Here is a 15,000-nt window from a genome sequence, read left to right as displayed (position 1 = left end):
ATAAAAAAAAAACAAAAAAGGCAAAAAAAAAAAAAAAAAAAAGGGAAAAAATGGTCCTGAACAAATATTTCTGCGCAATCTTCTTCGAGATCAGTCAATAATGTATACACACGATTACTTTGAGCCGAAGTTTGCACCGATAACGAGCATGGACAACGTCTAGATCACAGTAAAGCGCAGTTGAGTGATCGATTAAAATTAAGTCGAACGTAAACACTCGAGAGCGATTTATATCTGGTTAATAATATAAAATAAAACTGAGTATAGTGGTGAACCTGCGTCTAGTCTTGTCTTTTTTTTTTTTCACTTTTCTCTTTTTTTTTTTTTTTTTTTTTTTTTTCTTTTTCGTACGAGCCAGTATGAAAAGTGCTACTATTATTTTATAACAATGACGCACACACGTTTCCAAGCACGTTCTTGTTTAATATTTCTTGCGCCAACGCGATGACGACGACGATGATGATGATGATGATGATGATAACAACAACGACGTTCATTGAAAATTTCGCTTGTTGGGGACGACTAGGATCGTAAATAATACATGCGATCGCTTGTGTGTATCTACGAGAAAACAAGAGCCCGAACTTATATAGGAAGGTATTGGCAGTGGTATTGACGATCGATCTTTGATCACGCAGACGTTGCTTGCTCTATAAAGTAATACGCGAAAAATCCAGGTGAAACTAAATCCGACGCGACCAATAAAGATCGATCGGCGGATGCTTATTGTGTTTTCTCCACGTTTCTCGACCAGCGGATGGATGAGCCTTTATATGTTATATACACGTTACAAAAAGAAAGAAATAATAAAAAAGAAGAAGAGAGAAAAGAGAAATAATAAAAAAGAAAAAAAAAGAAGAAGAAGAAGAAGAAGAAGAAGAAGAAGAAACGAATCTATTTTCTTTCTCTCGTAAAATTAATCGATGCATGTATATTATATACGAAAAGAGAAAGTAGAAAAAAAAAAGAAAAAAAAAACACAAAATAGAAAGGAACAAAGATTCGTAATCGTAAAAAAAAAAAAGTAAAAATAAAAGAAAAAAAAAAGGAATCGTGAAAGATTATACTATTGTCTACACGTAATATCGTGCAACGTTTCACGAGACCGTTTTGTTCATTTTCACTCCTTGTAACGCGTTTCATTTTTTCTTTTTTATTAATATTTTAGCTGACTACTTCTTACTACGCGCGTGGTAGTATTTTTTTTTTTCCTTTTCTTTCTTGTTCTCTCTTAGTTAGCGTTACAACGTATTATAATATATATATAGACGCATTTTATGTATAGATATATCTATATATATTTATATTTATCTATAGCGTTCATCAACGTGAACCTCAATACACTTAAATCCCATATCACAAGATATCTTGTTCAGTATCACGATTTAATTACCTCTGTGTTCATTGCGTTTATTTGCCCCCCACCCCCATCCCCATTCGTTTTTTTTTATCAAGCTTTTCAACTCCCATTTTTTTTTCTTTTTTTCACGTAATTCATCGTTGGCTAATTTATTGCCATCTTTTCTTATTTTTCGCCTCGATGGATTCTCTTTTTTCCCCTCCCCTCCCTTGTCATCGATGCATCACATCCTTGGTTATTACGCCATCGTTCTCTCCTTGTGATAGTCACTCATCCATATCTCGCACGCGCCTCCTCCCGTTTCACAACGTTTCCTTTCGATAATACATCGAGGATCGCCCCTTCTTCGTCTTCAATATCTATTCCATATCGAACTAAAATTAGCATGATTTCGCTTTGTGCCGGGGTCGTGATCGGATTACACTCGAAGGATTTCCTCCCATGGATTTGCGCATGTCGATTCGATCGTTCCCCACCTTTCTTTGAAAAAATTCCCGTTAAAATGCAATAAATCGGGCAATCTATCGTCACGATATCGAATCGCAAAACGAATTTTTCGCCCGGGGCACAGGAGTTTCCGTTCAAACGGTGAAGGCGCGAAATTCGAATCTCGCGAATCGTTTTTCGATGCGAAATCGATTCTCGCGATAAATGCATTTTGTGCAAGAGATTGATATGAAATGCAAGATTAAGAGAATAATAATTCTCGAGTCTTTCGTTGCGAGTGCGAATCGATGACGTGTAAATGCTGATAAAAAGGAATTATAAAACGTATGCATAATTCCGGGCAGTTGTTGAACGATGATCTTAAGATTAAAAAAAATATTGGTCGATAAAAAATCTTAAAAATATTGAATAACATTAGTATTAAAAAAATGAAAAAAGTTAAAAAAAAAAAAAAAAAAAAACAATTTATCTAAATCGCATTATTAGAAACGAATGAGAAGAAAGTTCAAGGATGATGCGATTGCGAGCGAGTCTTCTTAACCAATTCTAAAATTGGACGAGTATTATCATAAAAATATTAGCCATATAAATTGCTAACATGTGTGTTTATCAAGCCACAAAAGCACGATTCATTTTTCATTCTCTTGCAATCTGTTTTAGTCTGACAGGGGAAAGAATTCCTCGCGGAATCGTAGGGTCAAAGTTCATATTAGCACGTTAAATAATTTAACGCGGATAAATATTTACTTTGAAACATTAAATAAATATAAAAAGACAAAAGTAAAAAATAACAAACACGGATAAAGAAACATAAACGCATAACATATTATTCCATACACTCCTATCTTATCAATTTTAGTTTCTTTCAATCCGATATCAATGATCGTTCCATTATATTCTCAAAAAAAAAAAAAAAAAATAAAAAAGCATCGTGATTTTTTTCTCGACGTCGTTCTCGTTCGATCGACGCCTCATTCGAGGGGAGGGAGGGCGAGGGGACAAACTTGACCTCCTTTAATTAACAATTACGGTTGCCCGCTCGATGGAAAATCAACCTTTCCTTCTGCTCGATATTGATAGCATTACGGTGGAATCTTCTGACCTAAAAACCATCTTGGATGAAACCTCTATTCAACGAGGTGGCATGCCCTCTGATTATTAGATCTCTCGCTGAACGAACGTGAAAGCCACCCTCGTCGTATCGCGGCGCCTCGGTATAACGTCTAGATCTATCCGCATAAACGAAGTTCGCCGCGCAACCTTTCTTCCCCGTATGTGTATATATATATATATATATATATATATACTTACAGAGAGATAGAGGTCGGGTTCGCGTCAACTAAATAAACCCTCTCGACTATTACTCCTCACCTCGGGAGAATCGATTCATCGACATGGCGCAAATCTTTGCTTCCCCTCTGCCATCCCCTTGGCACAATAACCTCCGTGGCCGTCCTCCCTATTTACGTTATAATAGGATGCAAACGTGACACAGCGATACGAGCGAACGTAACTCGTTTTTAACGTGTATACAACAAGGGAGGCGCTGATCTTAGCGAATCGGTATTTAGCGACCAGAAAAACGAACGCCGAAAAAGCAATCGTCCTCGATTAAGCAAACGGATCGACGCACATCCCTCCTCTCTCGAGCAAACGGCGACGAGAAATGAATCTTGAGACAACAAGCAAATTGGAGAGCAACGCGAAGCAACGTCGCCAAGCTAGGTGAGGTACATGATTCGAGGTATCGCGATTGATTTTCCTTCACCCCCTTCAGCGATTCTCTTTGTCGTTATTCCTTTTTTTTCCCCCATTTTCTTTTTTTCGGTTTTTTCTTTTTTTTTTTTTTTTACGCTTTTCGCTTTTTAGTAGTAACATATCGCGTAGTAGATCACAGTAGTAGTATCCGGAGGTCGAAGATGAGGCCACTGTTATCTCTCCTTTGACTCCGAGGAATCTTTTTCTCGTAACGAGCGACCATATTACCACACAGGCAGGAACACCGTTAATATCTCGGTGTCGTTCGACAACGGGTATTCACAACGCGTGTCGAAAGACGACATCGTGAAGATAGTCGGTCCGACAATCTGATCCGACAAATCAGCGAGACACGAGGTCAGCGATCACGGCAACATCGACCACGGTAAACGTGTTAGAAAAAAGTAATAAGAGGGATCTCGTGTTTCGATGAATCGTCTCAGTTGCTCGATAATGTCCTTGCTAATCATTGTCCACCGTCTCGAGCCACTCGAGAAACGATATGCTCCATCCGTTGGATCCGTGGGATCCATGAGAACCATGCGATCCTTGGGATCCATGGGACCCGTGAGATCCGTGCGAACCGTTGTTGTGCTGCTGTTTCGTTTGCAATTGGTGACTATGCTGTTGCTGCTGTTGAGCTTGCTGTTGTTGTGGTTGTTGCTGCTGCTGTTGTTGTTGCTGTGGCTGCGATTGCTGCTGACTACCACTAGTACTACTGCTACTACCGTCACCACCACCACCACCACCACCACCACCACTACTAGCATCACCACTAATAGAGTTCAGCGACGGATGACTGCTGACGGTCGCTTGATGATTGGTTGCCACCGTTTGATCTCTTCCTCTTCCTCTTCCACCGTCGTTACGTTGCAATGCCGAGTATATGGTAGACATGGTATGGAAGATGTCGTTCAACTGCTTCACCTTGTTCGTGTTCTCCGTATTGTTGGTCTGCAACGTGTTCGACTTGGTCGAACTTTTGCTACCGGACGCGGAAGTACGGAGGCCGGAAGCGGAGGTAGGCGGCGCAGAGGCTGCCGGTAACGCGGGCAAAGCGTCGTTCGTTTTCTTTGGAAGCTCTGGCAATCTACGGCGCAGCCATCTGTGTTTCAACGCTTTGCCAGGTGTCATACGCTGTTCCGGGTCCCATTTCAGGCAGCGGTGAATGAAATCCAGGAAATATGGATCGTCGCAATTTTTCAATACCTGCCTCAGATCCCTGGAGCCGGGCGGGCCACGGTCTTTGCCTTTCCTGGAGAAACCGCCGTTCAACACGATCGAACCGTCGGACATCGTTATAACGGTGCAATAGCGTGGATAACCCTTTGAGCTGATGAACTGCCTACACCGTTTCGCGGATTCTAACAGCTGAGGCGGCGGCATGCCTAGCAACTCGATGATACAGGCCAGCTGGTCGGACTCGTCTTCGCCTGGCAGCAGCGGGAAACCGGTAACCAGCTCCACCAAGATGCAACCGAGGCTCCACATGTCGATTGGCATACCGTACTTTGCACCCAGGATCACCTCTGGCGCGCGATAGAAGCGACTTTGAATGTACGTGTAGACGCGTTGGTTCTCGTAGCAGCTCGAACCAAAGTCTATCACCTGGAACAACAAGCGGAAACGGGTTTCAGGATGTGTTTTACGCAATGATATTATTATATTGCGATTATAATCGAGCATTCCGGTACGCGGTGTACCATGGTTCACAAGTTTGAGATCATTTCTTTGTCCCTCTTCCTTTTCTTTTGTCTTTATTTCTGACAGAATTGACGCGTTAACGATGCCAATAAATCTCAACTGTGTCCCATACCGTGACATAAATAACGTTATTGATGGTACGAATAATATCGTTTTAATAGTTCTAAACAGACACGCTGATGGAATATTATTATATCTCTCGCAAACTCTAATACCAATTCGAAATCCTGGAACTTACTGAATCGTATCATGAATATCGTACGTGGACTGAATGAAATCGGAGCCCGTTTATGTATCGTTTATGGCACACGTTTTCCAAGGAAAACGTGACAAAATGATACGAAAGAACCGGTTTTTTTTTTCTCTAACGCATAAACGTATAAAGGCTCGATACGATCATTTTTCACCATGATTCTCGTACGCTGAGGATTACGCTGATTAATATTCATTCGACGTTATCATTACAAACCGTTAAGATGTTTGTGAGGCGGAATAGAGAAACGCGTGACTAGAGAAGATCGAGCAAGGCAGCGGATAATTTTGTGCGATCATATCTGTTTTCGCTACCGGCCTACTTTAATATTTCGGGTAACATCGAGTGCTCTCTCTCTCTCTCTCTCTCTCTCTCTCTCTCTCTCTCTCTCTCTCTCTCTCTCTCAAGGTGTGCGGCAAACAAGAACGTCACATTGGAATTTATCCAGGGTTATAGCGGTTAGCTCGATTTATTGGCTCTGGGGTCTGTGCAAATTTCAACAAGACGTGATATCGATAATTAAGAGATTATTCCACGTGGACCAATTCCCTCCTGGTCGATAAACAATATAATCTTTTTATTTGGAAGAGAGTTCTCTCCTGTTTCTTCACAAAAGAATACGATCTTTGCGCTTAGAAGAGTTAGCAAGAGAGTGTCGCGTATTTGCGTCGAATGAAGTAATTCGAAATGCGAACGTTGGTTAGAGGATAGAATTCATTTATCAGAATCCCTATTCTTCGAACGAGATAATGGAACTCCCTATTGTTTTCTCCAAATGTAGTTTCAGATAAATGGAGTTTTGCTACACATAATCGAAAGTCTTAGTATTTCTAGGAAGCTTTAGTTTTGATATTCTATATATAGGAGAATATAAAGATACATAAACGTGCGGGATCAACGATTGAAACTAATACTAAAAGTGCGGTCTTAAATTAATAAAATGTTGGATCTTTGATAATTATTTCTCTAAACAATTATCATTACTCCGTTACATCGATCATTATTTTGTCTAGACGTTTTTCCAGCGTAGCCCATTCCAAACGAAATTCATTACGATATTTTAATTTTCCATTTATTATTCTCTAATCTATGCAACAATTTTTCAACTTACGATCTTACAGATTCTACAATCCTGCTAACTTTCACGCGCATTCCTACGAACGCGCGCTCGATCACTATAAATCCGATATTCAAGCGTAAACCTCCAACTCCTCTTCCATTCGATTCTCTCAAACGCTTCTCATCCATGCCGCAGCATCCACATATCATCGCTCGAACAACCTCCGAGAAACAATTTAATCCTTACACGCGCGTTCTATTCACCTTGGAAAAAAAAAAAAAAAAAAAAAACATTTCCCATGAACACACCGGTTTTCTCGATGGGGGGACCCTTCCCTTATTAAATTCAAAGCCTGGGAAAGATATTGATTTTTCGAGTGAAAACCAACGTCTTCTCGTTTCCCTCCACGCGGCCAAGATATGTCTGACGCCGGGGGTTCGCACATTATGCGCACGAAAAGACGTGGCAAAACGATTCGTACGATCGGGTTCCCGCGCGTCAACGTAAATAGAAAGCGACACGGTTGATCGATTTCGACGGGTGCCGCGCCGGAAGCCCGGCCGAAGGGTACGTTGTTTGACGGAAGTCGCCCCGAAGGGACGTCGGCCCTGTCACTCCGCTAGAAAACACGCGTTCGAAATGTGGGTTCCGATCCCGTTCACCGATCCAACCTTTTCCCATCGTGAAATTACTTTCTTGAAACGGTGTAAACAAGCGCCAACTTCCGCGAAGCGAAGTTATCTAAGGATTTTTTCTTTATTTCTTCGTTATTTTTAATTAATCGTCGTGGGCACGTGGTGTCACTCTATGCGATACACGTTGTGGATTTTACGATCTCTTCCACGTTCACCGATATTTCTTCACGGTTGAATGCGTACGCTGCAAAATACGCGTTCGACGAAAACGTCGGTGAAATTCGATTTGAATCCATTACTCGTTTCATTTTTATTTTTTTTTATTTTTTTTTTTTCTTTTCTCTCTTTCTTTCTTTCGTCTCGGACAAACCGACGTCGGAGTTTATAAAGGAAATATTTATAAAGGAACCACAGACCTACGCGAAACGTTCCTGGGAATATTTCGTGGCGATGGATTTGTATAAGCAGTATAATTTACGGGACAGTTTATGCGTTCGTTCACACTAACGTGGAACCATTTCTGCCAAGGCTGCGAATTTTAACGGGTTTTTCCTTTCGCTGATTTATCTTACTTTGTTACTTGTTTACGACGAGTCGGAAAAAAATTTTTCAAAAACGGTCCACGTTTTCTCTTTCGAAATCTCTTGGATTAAAATTTAAAGAATCGTGAAATTTCATTCTTAATATCACGAGATCGCTGCTTCCTTCGAGCGACACGATGGTTGTTATACGATTGAAATTACCGATGATCGATAATAACGCGAATGTAAATTAACGGAAGTGGGGGATGGAAGGGTCAGGAACCGAGTCGAGATGTTTTATCGTGGCCCGTGAAACGAGATACGAGAAGAAAAATGTTTATTCGCGGTTTCCCTTTCATTCCGTTGCGGGAACAGCGATAAAAAGAAGCTCGTTTCCCCTAATTGGAGCGAGCTGTTTAGCTTTCGAGGTAACAGGTGGTATACCTGTGCGCGCTACTTATTCACGCGAGCCCAGCTTCATCGGAGAAAAATCTTTCGTTCAAGATCTACCCGCGTTGTTGTTCCCCCTTCTGGGGAATTGGAATTCGTCGAGCGACGAACTAGAATTATTTCCAATATCTTTCGTAACCTTTTCCTCGATGCTCGTTTATCGATCCAACCGCAGGAATTCTCTCTCTTCGTTGAAAATATAGAAATAGAAATTTAAGAAGCACGATGTAACGTAATGTAATCAATAACGATAATTTTGATTTGAATGAGTATTTATTTATTTATTTTTTATTTTTTTCTTAATAAAATGGAAAGAGTGTTATTTGATGGAATAATTTGTTGAAAGGCGAGCGAGAGGAGAACGTTTGAAGAAATTTCAATTAAAGCACGGTGCGCCTTTGACATATTCGTGATCAAGCGGTGTATTGCGCTGATGGGTAATACGGAGCGTGTCGTATCGATCTTTCTCATCGATCGGACGAGCCTTGACCTTTGTCGAAATTTCATTTTAAATACGTCCATAATCGACAGATTTACATTATAATTATTCTTATATACCTCGTTCGAGAATTGCACCGATAAGTATAGTAAAGAAAATTTATATCTCTAATTTAAGATTATACATCGCGTGTTGTACTCCCTACGGTCTTTCCGACTACAAACCTCGGTTTAAAATTAGAAATGGCTATTAATTTCGAGCGTGGAGACGCGGACACGGAGTGCCGTTTGATGTATGAATCGAATATAAGGATGAATGTTCGAAATCAGAGATTATAATGCGGCAAGAGAGCGCATGTGTAAAGGTCAAGGTTCGTTTACGGATTATTCTCTTTAATTCCGATGGCTTATTTAGGAATTCGAAACACGCGGAAAAGGGGAATAATGTGACCAATAATAAAACGGATCGATATTGTATTATCATTGATATATATATATTATAATAAGGGAGATAATACGCACGAGATTTGATTTACCTTGACATAGATAACAGAAAAGCATTTTTGTATGCAACGTTGCGTAATATTATATATATATATGTGTGTATATATGTTATATCAAGAGAGATTAAAATTACAGCATCGATGCAATGTTATACACGCGTAATCGAAGAAGTGAACGAGATCGCTCTTCATAATGAATCGTAACACAGGAAGAACGGGCAAATTGAATATTTCCACGATGAATAAGCTCGTTGCAGGTGTAATTAATATGCATCGGTCGAATGCTTCGTAAGATGCATTTTTCTGCATCCTTGCTCTGTTGGAATTGTTCCATTGTTTTTTTGGTAATATGAGTGTAAAAAATTGATTTCTTCTTTTTTTTCTTTCTTTTTTTTTTTTGTGTGTTATTACTTTCCATCACTTTACGTAATGGTTTAATTAATATATTACCGCGTTAATTAGAGTATCGTGTAATTCACATTTATTGTTTTTTAAACATAATTAGCAATTAATTGGCGTTGCTCGATGAATTTGCAAATTTTAATCACTTCGAATTTATTCATTGCAAAAACGAACTGTAAATTCATAAAATTCACAACGTGGAATATCAGAATTTACATTAACCTTAGGAAGATTTTATATAGGAATCCATCTGTCCTAAAAACATAGGAATTGCATTTCTGATAATGTTATAAAATTTAATTCGATCAAATTCAAATATTCATCAGATGCTTTAAATTACTCGATTCATCTGAATATCCTTTAAGAGTAGCGATAGATGAATCTCTGAAGACCAAAAGACTTCGTGTAATCATTGAAAATATTATATATAATCATATATCCTTGAATTCTCAATACTCTAAAACTTATCTACATATTAAATAATCCAACATTTTTCACTATGATCGTTTCTATTCCATTTTAAAAATTTCATTTGTCGAGTTTCACAAATTGAAAACAATGTCTGTCGTTAATATAATTTTACATTCGAATCTTAGAGAAATTTTATTAACGTGCACATATCTGTGCAAATTTGGGACTAACTTCTACGACCCTTTGCATAGTTTGCATTTACTCTAAGAGGAATCTAAATTAAATCCCACGCATACCGCGCGATGCGTATAGACTTGAATGACCTATATGTGTCCAAATCAAATCCAATGAATCCGATATTATGATTTATATTGAGTATAATGAAGCCAACGTTGCTTGCATCGAGTTCGACGAACCAGCGGTTGGCTGTATTGAATGTAATACGTTCACATCGGATCCAATAATCCTAATGTTATCCCTATTAACTCTAATGGTTTCAAAATTGCGTACATCGAATCTAAACAATCTAATCTTACATCTTAAAAGTCGAGTATCGTTAAAGGATTTATGTATTCCGCTCGATATTGGATATTTCTAGAAATCTATCCCTCGAAAATATCTCGTATAAAATTTTTAAATCGTGGATAAAAATACATTTGAGAGTAAAAATCTGAAAAGCAGGACATCGATAGTAATTTTTTCCAACGTTTATTTTTAAAACACATCCTCAAACTCAAAAATTTCACTCTGAAATTTTATTCTTCTTAAACTCTAAAACGATCGAAACTTACTTTCAAACGTATTTTTAACAAATTAGGTTAACTGTCCACCAGTGATTCTACACTTCTCTCGCAAAAATTACCCTCGAGAGCGTATTTTTCGCGTATAATAAGCACCGTTTCGAGACTTAGAAAGTCAACGTAACATCTATTTATCAGAGTTTTACTCTCGAATAAACTTTTACCCTTTCGTTTCTCGCTTCCTCGCCAAGATCTTTATGACTTCTCCGTAAAGTGATTTAAGTAAAAATTAAAAAATAAAGCTACAAAACGCATGGTGACGAGCGAACATTATGATTCCACGTAGACGAACTTTATTGTCGAATCGTTGTCCCTCGAGACGATAACCACAGGGAGGTCTGAGTCATCGTTGACGACCACTGCAGGGAAAGCCAGCATGTTAGGCCAGCTCGTTACGTTTCTGGTTTTGAGCCGCGATCGATAAACGCTTCTTGTCCCACAGGAGGATGCTTTCGCGATAAGATCGAACATTTTTTTTTTTCCTTTTCTTTTCTCGTTTTTCGTCTGTTGCTACCTCGTTAAACCACTCTCACGTTTCTATTACGATGATTGAACGAAAATACTAATTGTAATCACAGGGTTGTACGGGCATTATTACGCTTAATGTTTTCCGCAGCCCATCCGTGGAACAGAGAAATTAGACTAATTGTTGGAAATAATTCTAGCGCTATCTATTCGACTAATTTTATCGCTTTGTTCTTATAAAATTTAAAAAATTCGATACACTGTATTAGATATTCGATATAAATATTAATATCGACACGATTATACGATTATAATGTGTTTATTCCGTGTATATTAGTTTTTGAAATTAGGCTATAGAAATTTGGAAAGCAAATTAATTCGTTTCTTGTGTTATCCATATTACCAATTTCTTTTAATACGAAAAACTTTTGATAAACTTTGAATTCAAATAAATTACTTAGTTAAATTCACTTATGATGATCTTTGTGAAACGTGATATACAAATTATAAGTATTATAAAGTTCAATCAAAATTAATTCAATAAAAGTTCACGATTAAAATTCATGTACAACCTTGTGCTCTTTTATCGATCAAATAAATTGAAAGTTTGTAGTTTCAACGTCGTATCTCGTTTTCCACGTAGGAATAAATTTTATATAAAAATTGACAGCACAAGTAATGAATAAAATAAAATCGAGATCAAGAGTTATTGCTTTAAATCGCGTATATATCGCGTGTATCGTGTTTAATCAGATCGCGCGACATTCGTTGTAATTCACGTGGATGGTGTTCATGTTTTATGAATTAAAATAATTCGACAATAAGTTTTGAGCAAGCCTCGCCGCAAGCGTGCGCCGCCGCATGCACAGGTTCGTCTCCCCGTGGAACACAACAGAAAGTTATTGTCAAGGTCGGCCATTACATCTGACCGGAAATGCTTGGGCTGCCTCGACCCTATGGTAACGTTGCGGTTGCATCTTCGAGGAACAATCGACACGCGTATACGGCATATCGTATTTAAGCATCGTGCGTATCGTGGCATTTTAATTTACCCTCTCCCCCCTCCCCCTCCCCTTTTATTATATTCATATTAGACGGATACGAAATACGCAATTCAATTTACGTGGAACTCGAATATGAAAAGGGGGGGGATTGACGTAATTTTTAAATAAAGTAATAAGGTCTGATTAATAAATGAGGATAAATAAGCACGTAAATATATTATTGATATCTATCATCTCGATCTTGAAAGATTAGATTTCCTCCAAGAATTTGTGCTGTTCAATGTAACTGTAACTGTGCTTTCCTATCCTTTTCATTTCTTTTCTTTTTTTTTTTTTTTCTTTTCTCTATAAATAAAAATTTTCGATCGATCAAACATTGGCCCCAATAGTCAGGTTCGGTTAGCACGTTACGGGCAGGTGTTCTAACATCCACAAACAAGAAAGTACACGTGTTTCGAGAGAGCGGGGTTCGATTGGAAAGTTCGAAGGCGTAATTAAAATTCCCAAACTACCTTTCACAACCGGAAGAACGTTTGACGGAAACGAAGGAAGGAGCGTTAATGAAGATAAACGCGGAAAGGAAACTTTTCGCCCTCACCCGATCAAACGGATTAACCTTCTAATCTGCCCTCGAGAATCTCGAAAACTGATTTCGAGAACCGGGTCAATCGAACTTCCATTAACCGTTTCGCACCAAACTTATTAATTAAAATCCCGTTTACCCGGAGTTTAGAGCTCGGTTAGAGCGGATCGTTGGAGAGGCACGAAACGAAGGGAGAGGAGGACAATCATCGCCCCTCCCTATTTTCCAGTTTCCATCCTTTTTTCCCCCAACGTATCCGAGTATCGTTGGAAATGGGAAAAACAATTAAAACCTATGGGATATCCGCGAAACGAGTACAATTGCAACGCAATAATAGAGACGGATACGGGGGAGATAATAGAGGAGGCGGAGAGAGGGGGGGAGGCCTCTCGTCTGGCCTCTCTGTTTTTTTCATATATATTTATTTTTTGCGTAACGCTTCGTTCGCAGGCTTAACAAGAACAAAACGAGAACCGTACGAGAACCTCTCGGCTCGCGATACGCGCGTGAACATAAAATTGAAGTATCAATATTTAACGAACCGTGGACGGTGTTTTGAACAGCGGACGGGTGCTCTTGACGGCGAGCAGCCGGATATTGTACGATACACACAGTTTGTTTCCGTTGTCAGTTTGCACTATTCTTTCCTCTCCGTCGGATTCTCTTCGTCCGACGTTTCCACAAAGCCTCTCCGATTCCCCCCGCCTCAACTTATAATCGATGCTTTAATATGCGCGTATAACGGCGGAATAACGGCCAAGTGGAAAATTGTGTTTTTAAAAGAGCGGAACGAAAGAGAGAGGAAACGGAAACGGATCGCGGTTATTGAGAAGCAACGATTGAGCGACAGTTTCAACGAATATCAATTGTACCGATATCGTTCGTACTTGATCATTTCGCTATGCTATTCCTCCGCCTATTGGGTAATTAATGATCGGCGAATAATTAATCGGGCTCAAAAACAAGGAGTTTTCTCGAATTCGAGACATCGACGAATTTGATCGTCGAAACACAATTTCGTTACGAATACATTCGATTCGATGATACGAGAATGATGAATGGTTTCTCGAAAAATCGATCGACGAGCGTGAATAGGAAGGATTTTAATATTTGCGATATAACTTAACAAAGAATGTTCTTCGTAAATTCTTCACAGGTTATAGAAATATCCTATATATATATCCGAAGTGCGATCATCGTCGATTCTTTCTACGATTAATTACACAATTTTCGCAACTCACTATTCAACTACGATAAATAATGCACCGACGATAATTAGAATTAATACTCGATTTTTATACTCGATCTCGTCCTCGCTGAACGAAACTTCTTCCGTTCTTCGATTCGAACGAATTCTGCAACGAACGAATTGCGTCGAATTTTTGCCAAGGATTTGCCAAGAAATCCCGATTCGTATCCGGGAACGGCCTACTTGGCCGTTCTACGACGAGCTTCTTCGAGTCACCGCGATTAGTTTTTAAAAAATTCATCGCCTCGAGCGGATGAAAAAGGGATTGGTGGTTCGGTCAAGCGAACGAGGACACGAGAGAGCGACGAGCAGGGCTGCCCCGTGGAATTTATGTATCGGCAAAGAGGCAGAGAATTACCCTCCGGTCGATGAATTGTGTCCTCATTGTGTCCGCGTAATGGCCGATCATCGCCGTTTCCAGACGTTCGTAGTTCGTCCCCGTTCGACGACGTCTTCGAGCGATCGAGCCACGCGCTTCTTTCTATTCCTCCGCCATCATTTTCTCTCGCGGAAAACACAAACCGGGGAGAAGCCCCAATTAATTTTCAATTATATACCCACCACGACCGTAATTCAACCCTTCTATTTCCGTTAGTCACGCGACGTTGCACTTGACGCACGATCAGCTTTCTACATCATCGCAAGGGAGGGGGGGGAGAGAGAGAGAGAATCCATCCATCCGGCGCAAGAAGAGGCGGCTCTCGTCTGCCCTCCCCTACCTCGTATCGCTCACTTTTATACTTTGTCATGCCACCCTGCCATCCTTCTATTTATCGTGACGCAGGAATCGTTGCATAAGTCGCCAACGATATTGCGTATATGGAGCAGACGGATAAACGATACTGGGTTGAATGCTGTTTCTTCGAAACGAAGTCGAAGAAGATTCGTTGAAGAAGAGAGAAGTCGAATAGAGAAAAGAAAGATAGTCTTCTTCTTCTTCTTCTTTTTTTTTTTTTT

General features: G+C 39.5%; 1 protein-coding gene across 1 annotated transcript in view; it reads right to left on the bottom strand.

Moving 5' to 3' along the window:
• Window positions 1–3,807: 3,807 nt before the first annotated feature.
• The window catches only part of LOC122720446 (dual specificity tyrosine-phosphorylation-regulated kinase 2-like), a 25,690-nt gene continuing 14,497 nt past the window's right edge, over window positions 3,808–15,000 (bottom strand). Inside the window, exon 2 of the mRNA XM_043947187.1 lies at window positions 3,808–5,173. Coding sequence (XP_043803122.1) covers window positions 4,028–5,173 — 1,146 coding nt within the window. The 3' untranslated portion in view covers window positions 3,808–4,027. The remainder of the gene's footprint in view (window positions 5,174–15,000) is intronic.

This window comes from Apis laboriosa, unplaced genomic scaffold (assembly GCF_014066325.1).
Source record: "Apis laboriosa isolate Shangri-la unplaced genomic scaffold, ASM1406632v1 scaffold12_cov154, whole genome shotgun sequence".
In the NCBI taxonomy this organism is placed as follows: Eukaryota; Metazoa; Arthropoda; class Insecta; order Hymenoptera; family Apidae; genus Apis; species Apis laboriosa.
Note: the sequence above shows the minus strand (reverse complement) of the source record. Positions and strands in the feature narration are given on the sequence as shown.